Source organism: Columba livia, chromosome 7 (genome assembly GCF_036013475.1).
Source record: "Columba livia isolate bColLiv1 breed racing homer chromosome 7, bColLiv1.pat.W.v2, whole genome shotgun sequence".
NCBI lineage: Eukaryota > Metazoa > Chordata > Aves > Columbiformes > Columbidae > Columba > Columba livia.
In genome coordinates this window covers 21,279,732-21,292,123 of record NC_088608.1, presented here as the reverse complement: position 1 = coordinate 21,292,123, position 12,392 = coordinate 21,279,732, and the positions used below count along the sequence as shown (strand labels likewise).

The 12,392-nt window shown below is 37.3% G+C and overlaps 1 protein-coding gene across 10 annotated transcripts in view; it reads right to left on the bottom strand.

The window, feature by feature from the left end:
* The window catches only part of MYO3B (myosin IIIB), a 249,370-nt gene that overhangs the window by 125,072 nt on the left and 111,906 nt on the right, over positions 1-12,392 (bottom strand). For all 10 annotated transcript variants that reach the window (XM_065069731.1, XM_065069730.1, XM_065069729.1 and 7 more), the window contains 2 exons: positions 10,605-10,693; positions 8,942-9,071 (listed from right to left, as the gene is read on the bottom strand). In XM_065069731.1, coding sequence (XP_064925803.1) covers positions 8,942-9,071; positions 10,605-10,693 — 219 coding nt within the window. The remainder of the gene's footprint in view (positions 1-8,941; positions 9,072-10,604; positions 10,694-12,392) is intronic.

Genomic DNA, 12,392 nt, shown 5'->3' with positions numbered 1-12,392 from the left:
TCCTTCGTTATTATTAGGTGATGGGTTCTATAAGTAGTATCAAGCAAATACTAGTAATATTAGCAATGTGTTTATAACCTCATTTTGGTTAAGACAGCAATAGATCACTCCTCATAACGTAACAGCATAGCAGGTAAGAATGACATTAAGCTTTGATACAACCTTTAGTTTGCGAAGTGCAAATGACTTACAGAGAGTGAGCCTAATGACAATGTCACCTTACTGTACAAGCTGTACCAGGGATATTACTCTTATACAGAGGACACAGTACAAGCTCTTATCCTCATATATTTTATTAATTTCTTTCATGCTTCTGGTTCAGATAAAGATGGGTTACTTGAAACACCATGTAGATACTGTATAATATGGTTGGAAATGCTACAATGCATTCATATTTCATCGACACCACTTCTAATCACAGCCAAGCACTCGCACCCCAGAAGAGGTACAGAATCAGACAATGTCTGTGACATATACAGATTCTTCTCCGTCTTGCCTTTCAGTACATTTTATCTAGCTTAAGGAAGTTAACTGCTTATCTCCATAATGCATTTTCATCTTCTGCTACTGTAAGACTAAGCTTTTCTTAGCTCAACTATAAATGAATAAATGTACTTTTCTTATTGGGTACTAATTTGAATCTGGTCACTGACTATCAAAACTCTATTCTTTTGAGTCACTGAAGTCATTTAAGCTAATCTTGTGCACTAAAAACCTAAGAATCCAATTTTCTCATATACTACACACTTTACACAAGAATACATTTACAAAAATACTGCCTGTAGAATACAACTACAAAAGCAGACACACTTCCACTGCTTCTTACTTTGAAAAGAGAACCACTTTACTTCCTATTCAGAATAAGTAAATAAAAAAATGAGAAATAGTATTTCCAAAATCAGATCCATATTACAGAACAGAATCTGATAACCATGAAAATGTAGTAACAGTGATGTCCACCTGGGAATAACTTAATTATAAGTAATTGCCTCAGGTGCAAAAAATATGCACTTTCTGGCCCAGATGACTTGAAATGAAAAGTCTATGCCATAGTGAACTGACAAATTCTGATCCTGATTCTCAATTAGAATAAAGGTTTCTTTAATCTTATTAGCATGAAGAAGACACATCATATTTTCAGATACTTGAAAGCTTTACATTGCTAGACTCGGACTGGAGAACCCAAGAGTAAATTCAGTGCTGCTAGGCCTTCTACTGCAGACATTGCACATAACTTCAGTGGTCACTTCCCTCATTGGTAAGACACACTTGAAGTCAGTGCAAACACATAGGGTGAAGTTAACAGCAACAAATAAAACTTTGCTTATAAACATCATCACTCCTATGTTTAAATATTGTTTTAACACAGTAGTTTAGTAGGCTTCTTGTAGAACGTGAGCAAAGCAGAACACTGACAGTAGCATAGAGATGAAATGAAAGTCAACTTGCCTACTACATTCCAAAATGTATAAATGTATGATCTCAGTAAGAAAGGTCTTAACTTTTACCCTTACCTAGTAAAGAAGAGATTATAGTATATAATTAGTCAGTGGCAGTGCCCAAGATATTTTTAAAACACAACCTTGAGTATTAATGGCTACTTTAAGCAACATGCCTAATTTTCTAGCTGTATTGAATCAGATGTGCAGCCATCTACTCAACTGGGACTGTGTTCACAGAAATTAAGACATTTTCTGAAACATTACAGGCAATTACAAGTTCTAGTGTAAACAATGCATGGGTTTTCTACTGCTTGAAGCTCAGCGTTTTCCTTCAGTCAAGTCTGCAGCCTGGCTAGCTGGAGACGTGACCGACTGGCTGGCGGCTGACTGACAGGCTGGCCACAGCCTGATCTGGTCAGTCTCCCAGCTGCTGCATCACAGAACAAAGTGGTTCAACTTTTTATGATTTATATGTTGCCAGAAGGCATAGGTAATTTTTTTCAGATATGGTCCTTAGCAACTTCTATCCGCATCTTTGTTTTTGTACAATTTGATGCTGTTGTATGTAATCTGCTCAGGGCAACAAACCTTGGAATGTCTGGGCAACAGCAGATAGTACAGAATGCTGCAGTCTGTGTCGTTAGCAAAGCACCTCACCGTCAGCCCAAAGTTTTCTGTTGCCCCAGCAGATTGCCCTGGTTCCTGTACCACATCTGTAACTGACATCAGAAGAAAACTAGAGAGGTGAATTTTCTGTGAAGATTTCATTGCTGAGGAATTCTCCATTAATTTTCAGCATTAACAAAAACCGCCTTACTCTGATTACCTCTATTCAAGACAGAAAACAGATTTATTTCTTCTTCCAGAGGTATGTGGAAGAATACTTCTAAAAACATACACAGGTTGAAAATACTGTTACCATGCACGCTGATTCAGTCCTGGCCTCCCTCATTGTTTTATGTAATCTACATCCTTTCTCTTCCATGTTATGTAAGATTCTGATCCCTGCCCTCCACCCCCATCATATATGCTTTATCTAGAAAAGAAAAAGTTTGATTATGAAGAACACGGTAGTTATCTTAGCATTTTATCTATGCACCCGCATCAACATGAACCAGCAGCAAGCCTTCTGGTAGCTCACACATCAGCATCTTGTTTCTGATGATCGCAGGACTGTCCTCAAACACTAATTAAGCTTCCCAGTATTCAGTTTAACCTGAGGCCAAAACAATTTTCTACAAGAACAGTGAATAAACAGGAGGCCCAGAACAAGTAAAGAACCATGATTTCCAGCCCACTGTTGGTATTTTCAAAGTATGTACCTTCTCCATACAATGTATAAAACATGCTCTGGTATATATTCCATCATTTAATACCTGGTGCTGAAGCTGTTCCCTACGTGAACAGTCTGACCAAAATCCTACTAAAGCTAGTGAAGATTCCCAATGAATTCAGTGGTAAAAATTCAGGTATAAAGGTATCACTGGGTATCACTGAAAGTACACAGAATAAAACGGAGGAACATTTTCTCTGACCTCACTATGACTATTAGTCTTCTCAGTGTTTAAGACCCTAAGCTAGACAGGATAAAAACAGTATCAAACACAGGTTTTGACTCTTCAGGAGAAGACCTGTCTTTTAAAAGCCTTAATTTAGGATGAAACATCATTACAAGACTTCATGAAAGTCCAAGGCCTCCCCATGTTTGAAATCTAGGCATTAATGATGTTGACTACTAACTTAATCAGGTCTCAAAAGCTTCTTAGCTAAATGTTTGCTCCTCTGGATCTTAGCACTTCCACATACTATCACAAACAGCATAAAAACTGTTACTTTTGTGCTAATTTAAAACATTATTCTTGTTTATATTTGTATCTCCACACTTAATTAAACAAATACCCATTCATACGAACACCCTCAAATGCATTTTCTGTCTTTGACACACAATGTCACCTGCTGTCCAGGCAGGTCAGTTATAAGCTCGCCCATGACAATCCAAATCCAGTTGGCATAAGTAAGACAAAGTCAAATAACAAGAGAAAAGATAATGCTGGTTTAGTAAAGTACTGACCTTTACAGTTAGGGTGAAGGAATTTATAAAATGGATAGAACAAAGTACAAAATCATAGTAAGACAGCACACTCAGAGTACTAAATACTCTGAAACAAATACACAGACTCCGAGGTTTGTTTTCCACCAACCACATTCGTCTCTTACATACGTTAACCCCATAATGCAATTATTTTGCAAGAGCACGAAATACAAGCATGTTCTTTGTAATGGACACATCAGAAAACATTATGGATATTCAAATCAGCAAGGTTATCTGAATACTCAACAAATTAATCTGCTCTAAAAACTTATTAGCAAATTTAAAAATAATTGCTCTTCTAGGATTTGATCTTGAGAGCTACTGAATGCTTCCAGTGATGCACCGAGCATCTTTGACACAATTTGACCTTACAGCACATGGTGCCTTTAGAAACTGTCTAGTAAACTACTCATTAAAACAACTACTGTATAATGTTCTCTGAATATTGCTCTATTTAAATTCTCTATATGCTGCACAGTGAGATCCCACAGTCTACTAGTTAATATTAAAACCGGTAACATATTCTGTGTAATACATCTTTTGCTTCTTCAATAATCAATACATTTTGAATTTAATTAGTATACAATCAAGGGTTAAGATTAATTATTGTTCTCTACTGTGAGATAATGTTCATCATAGAATTGAGAAGTTAGGCTAGAAACATGAACATTGAAAAGGTATCCTCTCTTCTGAGAGAAAGGTAAAGAAAAATAAATCTCAAGATATGTTCTGTAGAGAATGGCCTATTATGAATCAAATCAGTAAGCTCATCAAGATGTGTTCTTAAGCCTGCCTACTTGTACTTCTTTTAGGATTCAATTTGCAAGCACTTGGAGACAAAAAAACCCCAAAACCTATGCCCTTTGTCCATTTTCAGTACAATGTAGTCTGTGAAGTCACATACTAAAAACAGTGGACTTCTGCTTGGGCAACACCCCTCACCAAACACAAACACGATAAATCTAACGTGACCCTTCTCAGCTGTTGTGCTTACTGCCATGTGCAATTTCAGAGATTCACTGGCACTCTTTATAGGGAGTTATTCTCAACTGTAAATAATTGTTATGTCTCATATAAAGCTTTAGCAGGACTGTGACCTTAACTTTGATCTGATAGATGGTTCTGTTTCTGGATGAGTTCCATTTCTAGGGCTATTTTAGGGCATGGTTTGTATCCTACTGCTAGTAAGTCTAGTGAGTATCTGTGTACTGCATTTGTCCTATCATACAAAATCTTACGATGTGAAGAAAAAGAAACACTGAACTGTAAAATGTTCAACTGAAAAACTAAATAAAAAGTAATCCAACATTCTACCTTTCAAACTCATTTAAGCTACATTTAATTTAGTTTACTGATGTCCCACATCTGCAGCCCAGCAAAGTTCACAATTTTTACGCAGCACAGCTGTGGTTTAAAGCTGCTCTTTGCACACAACACACTGGCAGCAAAGCAAAAACTATTAACTTTTACATGCTTTTAACATATGGACCAGTTAGAAGTAGGAAAGCCTTGTGCCCTGAGTGAAAATATATAGCTTCCATTAAGTTGACCCAAATTCTTATAAAATCTAAAATCTGATTCATCTTTAAGTAGAGAGATTATAATTACGATGGCTTTTTTTTTTTTCTGATTCATCTGACTTAAAGAGTGCCTGCAGTTATCTCTTAGAGGTGAAAACACTAACACAAAAGTACCATTATAAAAATATTTTATTGTAGGATAAATTAGTAAAATTAAGATGTATTTCAAGTCTTTTGCTCTATTGTGATGTGTGGAATTAAGAGAAAAAAATCCACTAAGCCCAAATGGAAATATATTACATTTCAGTGCATGACACACACGAAGCCAAGAGACCCACCAGTGCTTATTGCTTGAGGAAGGGCTTTTGCTCAGTATGAGTGTGCAGCAACAAACATGACAGGTCAAACCATGGTCCCACTGAAAACAATGCCAAAACACCTATGATTTCAACTCGTCAAGATATCATGCTGTGCCCAGGGGTATCTGTTCATGGGACTGAAATGCAAGAAAATCCATTTGTTTCCTTCAGTTTCTGAATCTTCCTGAGGAATCAGCTGCTGTCAAAGTTATAGACAAATTAATATTGAGATAGTACTCTGCTCACCGAGGAGTGGTGAAAAGCAGTTCTTTAAAGTGATTTTGCAAAAGGTCCTAGTTTTTCTGATATTTAGTGGGCATAAAGAAGCCATGAAGCATTTTTTCATATTCTCTTTCAGCAGATGGTCCATCAGTTGTTTGTATGAGGCATACATTCTTTAAAATGACTTTTTGTCTTATGGCTGAAGACTCAAAGCCACAAAGAGCACAGACTAAAAATCAATACTGAGGAGGGTAAATGATCTTTAGGCAGGCTAATTGTAATTAAAGTGGTTTTGAACAAGTTTTCCTCCTATTTTGAACAACAACAAAAAGCCTTGTTCAAACATCACTATCTGAACTCTTCAGTGAAGGCACCATGAACAAGGAGTGTTTACTAGCAATGGATCATACACTATTATACACACTCTGAATGTGTGAGCAATATGCAGTGCTACCAAATTTATTAGACAAGATGTTGTTGCAGCAGCAATGGCACCCAGCCCTGTGTTGATTCTATGCAGCCAAGCTCAGCCCCTGCAGACCCTCGGAGCAAGGACAGAGATGTTTTCATAGGCTCTCTGCTCTGGTGGTGGAAAGGCTGGAGGATTTCCCCTTCTCCTCCTCTCCAGGTGGCAACTCTCCCCCCTTCTCTGCAGCAAGGATCTCAGGCAGAGCAGAGCAACCCTGACAAAAGCTCTAAGAGTCTGTGAGACATGGAAGGGGAAAAAAGTCTGCAGAGGTTGTGTTTCAAGAGTAGAGAATCGTGTTGTACTGCAGCTTTTCCAAGAAGATGAAGCCCCTCTGGTACACCTCCCTGTCCCACCAGCATGATCTGGTCAGCTGGGGAACATAAGGTGAGAGAGAGGAAAAGTGGAATAGGGAGCTGTGGTCTCAGAAAGCCCCCGTGGTGCTCTGCCCAAGCAGTCTGATGCTACCACCCCTTAAAGGCGATGCTGCAAATATTCTTGAATATCAGGATAGTAAGTCAAATGGTCTGACTCCTCACTGAGACCACTGGTGAATGTACCAAGGCTCTCAATTTTTCCAGTTAAAGCCGTCTTCTCTTACAAGGGGACTGTATTTTCTAGATCACATGATTCTTTTTCTCTCTGATGCTTTAGCTGCAACAGTGATAAACCAAAACTGGAGCCAATCAGGAATGCATTAGATCTGAAAGCGCTACTTCTCTCTTGTATCCAGAGTATGTTTAATCTTTAATTTGAGAATATACAGAATTCTCATCACAAGATGCTGTATCTATAGAAAAAAAAGTGACAAATATGGAAGTAATTGGAAAACTGGTAGGTTAAACCTGTTTTGAGGTTAAAGGTCCCTAAAAAGTGCAAACAGATTCCAAAATGTGCCAAACATGACAAGTTTCCACTAAAAGACGACAAAACGTGCTGTATGCTCTACAAAATTAGTGTCAGAACATTTACGTTCTGGTGTCTCATATAAGTAATTGTGCACTATCTTAACCGTAAATTACTATTACAAATGTATATTTAACGTCCTGCTCTTAATTTCTGGCCCTTTAAACTACACAGTCTGCTACTGTGAAATGGAAGCATTTGTTAAGAGGGGATAAGTATATTTGATAAATTACAGGGATTAGCATGTTCTTAAATTAGTAAAAGAATTTAGTCTTTTTAATATTTATTTTCTTGCTGCTGCTCAGTTTTTGACAGTGGAAGACATGACAGTTATATAAATATACTTCAAACAGAGGATCGTCTCAGGGTGGGAAAGGCAACTTTTTGTTCTTACTGGTATTTAAGAACTACGTTTTCAGCAATTGTCAGGCCCATGTTACTAGGCTCAAATTCCGTCTTGCTTCTGGGATAGCACCACCTAGTGACTGTTACACATATTGGAGATTGATGCTTGGCAAAAACCTCCTACGCTGCAAATTCCACAGCTAGTTGCAAGCAGATGTGAGAATGTGCTGCCACTCATCTTCAAACAAAACACCAGAGATAGTGGCAGAAGGCTCATTTCAAGTCAGGGTTATCTGGAGAGATGCAATATGGCTTCCATGTAAATTATTAACTTTCACATCAGTCAGTAATCTACAAAAAACTGGAGAAAATGGTATCAAGATTATGAATCTTAATCTGTATTTTTCTATTTTGCTTTAGGAATGAAGCACATGTTGGATGGAAGGAAGAGGACTAAGAGGCAAGGACAGAGTATGATGGGACATTTACATAGTCACTATTCTTTTGTTTACAAAAGCCTCTTTGTAGAAAGTTAAAGAGAACAGCATTATCCTTCTTCACAGAGCAGAGCCAGTGATACCTTCTGTTCTCAGCCAAACCTTTCATTTATCTTGCAAGCTGCCAAAACTAAACCTGGCAACAATGTGATTTTAGAATACAGAGGCCTCAACACAGGATGTGAGTGCCAATTATATTAGACAGCTGGAAAAAATAGAGCAAAATCACAAAGACTTTTAAAAAATAAAAATGACATAAGGGTTTTAAGCTATTCTCGTAATACCATGCAGAGGAGTGTATGCATAACAAATTTTTTAACAGGATGTCCTGTACTGGCTCAACAGAAATGTAGACAACACTCAACTTGCTGTGTGCTCCTCATGGAATGATGAATGTTCTATAATGGGAGGCGGAAAGCAGCAATTCATGTAAATAGGAAACAAGGAAGGAATGGAAGAGACAAAACAGAAAAGTGAAAATACAGCAACATGGTAACTATATATTACTGCAATGAGATATATCTTCTTACTGAACCTTTTCTGCACCTTGGGCAAAATACCCAAGTTCAGTGCTGCTGCCACTAATTATATCTCTAAAAAGCCAGAGGAAGATGAGTTCACATGATTACATCAGCATTCTGTTTTTAAAATAGCAATAAAATCCAAAGTATAATATTTACAATAATTGGGACTAATAACTGCGACAATGTTTCATTTTGACAATAGCTCCAAAGTATAAAATGGCCAGTAAAGAGGGATGCAGAGGCACGTTTGATCAGACAGGAGCTTTCTTTTTGGTTCTGCTTGATCCATCCAGCATGAGTAAAAGAGTCATTCTTATAATTTTAACACAGACTCAAACGTCAGAAGTAGACACAAAGATTCTTTGTTCCCCACTTGGGCACAAACCAATCCCACTCCATCTTAAAGTATATCCCCCTCCATCTAGGACTGTCACAGGTGAAAGGAGAAGCAGATTCCTGATTGGATCCTCACCTCTCAGGGACCTCTAAAATCATAGTTTGAAGAGGGGTAGTCCAGTAGTAGGTAGCTGAAGAGGTTGCAAAGTTAGCAGAGTTCTGCAGAAAATACCTGTTTTTGTTAATGGGCTAGAAAACAGCTGCTGAAGAAGTTTGTTCTCTGAAGTTCGCAACACCACCACTATGTCAGCAGGAAGAGTGTCTCTGTTCTTCTCAAGAAATGCACAGGCATCATATAATACCTAGCATGGGAAACAGCACCAGAAAAGTTGCCAAAAAGGGTTACTCAAAAACTGCTGTGTTCTTTAAAATGTCAACCGTCAAGATGACCAAGCAGGCTGTAAGTTTGGTTCTGACAAGCCAATGAATTATTTGCAAAGTACTTAGAAGTGTGCAGTTACAGCAGTGTCCTCAGAATGTGAACTGGCTAAAAACAGCGCTCATATTTACAGCATGTCACTGCACATCAAATTGGGTTAAATGGCTTAAATCATGCTGTATTATGCTTTGTCATGTCAAAATATGGTATGCATGATGCAATATAATAGAGATACCTCATTGAAGCTTAAGATGACAGTTTACATGTAAAATAAGAAATGGTTCTCAGGTGCTCATCATCTATTTGTTGTCTGCACTGAAATTATGATCTATAACTAGACTGTTGGAGGAGCAGGAGTAAGTTGCACATCTGGGTACATTAAATAGGCTTCTCACTGCTTTGAAAATGATAGTAGGAAACAAAGCATTCACCTATTTCTATTATTTGAATTGTCTTTATTACAAATTAATGCCTGGCTATTCGTATTCATATAAGAATCAGTTAATTTTGCTTAACTTTCAATTTATTTTTAAATTGCAGTGATTTTCTAGACCTGCAATATTCCTCTCTAGTCTAATTCCACTAGAGTCCATTAGTTTACACAGAAACTGATTGTTTGCCTGCAACAGAGAACTGGCCAGCAGCGTTTTTATGACTTGGCATTTGGGTATCAAGAATTTACAAAACCTGTGTGAAATTTTAGAGTTCTTCTTAACAAGCCAGAAAGCTGGACAAAGTTTACTAGAACATATAATAAAATTCTGGAGTCTAATGATGCGCCAGAGATGAGACTTCATTGATAACTATATAAAATATGGCTATCTCATCTTGATTTTCTTTATAAACAAATATTTGGACTTGAAATCACAAGCAAAGCTCATGTTATGTGAAACAACTGGACTGTTATTCTCCATATAAAATAACATGTGAACTGCTGAGAACAAAAGAACGTAGGTGCTGCAGAGCACAAGAAAACATCTGTGCTCGCTAGCTCCAGGCTTTCCAAGGCTCTCTATAGGATTTTAAGTTCTATTACAGATGCTATCTTACATTGCATTTTATCTGTATCCTTATATACAGTCACACACAGAACTACTGTGGCGTTCACATGATGTTAACCGTTGTGTAGCCTGCTCTGGATCCAGAGAGTTGCTCCTTTGAAATGATTGTAGTAATGGTGTTTCTGGAGCCAGATTTCTCTCAGAATAAAATGTGGTTACTGTCTACACAATTTGTGAAAGAGCCCTAAGGATAGGTTCTAAAAATTGACTACTACACATGAAAATTTTATTGTGGATTCAGGTGTCCATAAACTTTATAGTTTTTTCTCTTAAAATGAAAAACAAACAAACAAACAAAAAACACCAAAAAACCACTATACAGCAGAAGCTTTGGATGAAACAAATAATGACCTTATCACTGTTATTTGACCTAACTAAAAATCACATGACCTTACCTTTCCAGCATAGTGTTGAATACCAAATGACAGTTCTACTCCTTTCGGTCTCCAAAAGTATTTGCATCGTAAGTTATCTTCAAATTTATCTAGACATTGAGAAGAGACGTAGAGATAAGTGACTTAAGAGTGACTAAGTAAAATCTTTATCCCAATTAGGGACAATTTGCTGCTCAAGAAGGCAGAACTACTATAAACACATTTATTATCAGATTGCCCACAAAGAGCTGTGTGCCAGCATCTCTGTGCTTTCTTCAAGCTGCAGCTTCTGAAGGGAACAGCTCATTCTAAACTATCCCAGTACAACTTTCCAATCCCACTGTTTGCAGATAGCTTTGTGCATGGAAAACTATAAAATAAGAGAGGCCAATGAGAAGGTATGACAAGTTTTCATATTTTGCTACAAACTTGTTTATATGTATATGTAGGGTTTGGCACGGGTTTATTTCAACTGCGTACATTCAAAGTTGTGCATATATCTCACTTGCTTAAATGCCTATTATTTGTATTTTCCCTATTTTCCTTTCCCCATTCATTTAGCTTTGTGCATACTTTAAGTATACGCTAATGAGTTCAGACTGGGACTATCTCTCATTTAACTTTGGACTTCTACAGAAAACAAGGTTTCTATCTAAAACCTTTTCTAAAGAGGCTCTACCTCTAAAGAGCCAACAGAAAAAGAAACACCACTTTCTAAGAAGAATGTCTTTTATCCCCTTTAATATTTCATAATGAAATTAGTCCTGATACTGTAAAACTTACTATTATATTCCTTTATGTGAACAAGCACTATAGACATAAGGCCAGAATCAATTGATAAAATTCTCTGCCATGTTTCTAGGTCAGAAAATATTATAAATCTTTGTTTTTCCAAAGTTAGAATCAATTAATATTTTTATAAAGCTTTTTTCTTTCTATTAACATTTAATCAAGCTTGTATTTAAAGCAAAAAGAACAAAGTCTGGAATTTTGGGGGGGCGGGACAACAGGGGAGAAGGGCTGTGGAATTAATGATTGTCTGGCACATCTGTAGAGGACAAAATATCCCACTTTGCTGTCTCCTTGAGGGGTCCTGCTGTACTGTGTACAGATCAGTGGTAAGACTGCTGATCAGCACTGGACCAAGGAAAGTGCCTCTGTGAAAGTGTAAGTTCAATATTCAGTAGTAACAGATTTATAGGACTGGAATGAAACCACAGCATTCATTCTATCTGTGAACTAAATTCAAGTTTCAACTCAGCAGAAGTGAAAAATCTTGTACATATATCATACAATTTAACAGGCAGCTGTTATTTCTCTCTGACTAACAGTTTGGGTCTCTGCTACACATTCCACTGAAGGAACTGGAACTCTCTGTCTCTTATTACAGGAGAAAATGTAGTAACTAACAGCAAGACAACACTTTTAAACATGGCATGCACTGCATGTTCTAAAGTTGGCATCAATATTTGTTAAAATATACATAAAATACGCATGAAGTAAGGGAAATATTCAGCCAGATGGCACACCAGAAATAACATGCACTTTCTATTTATGATTAGATAATCTGGAGTGAAGCACTATTTTCTAATTGGATAAACATGGGCCTAGAAGCCTGGGAGATCTAAATTTTACTTTCAACACTAATGCTGCTCACAAGGTGGTCCTAGACAGAAGATTCTACTATGTCTCAGTCTTTCCTTCAGTAAATGGGGATAAATGCTGCTTGATGTACCTCACATATAGGGACAAGCCACAGGTTATTTCCTTGTAACACTGGAAAGACAATAAGCCCTTGACATCTGATAT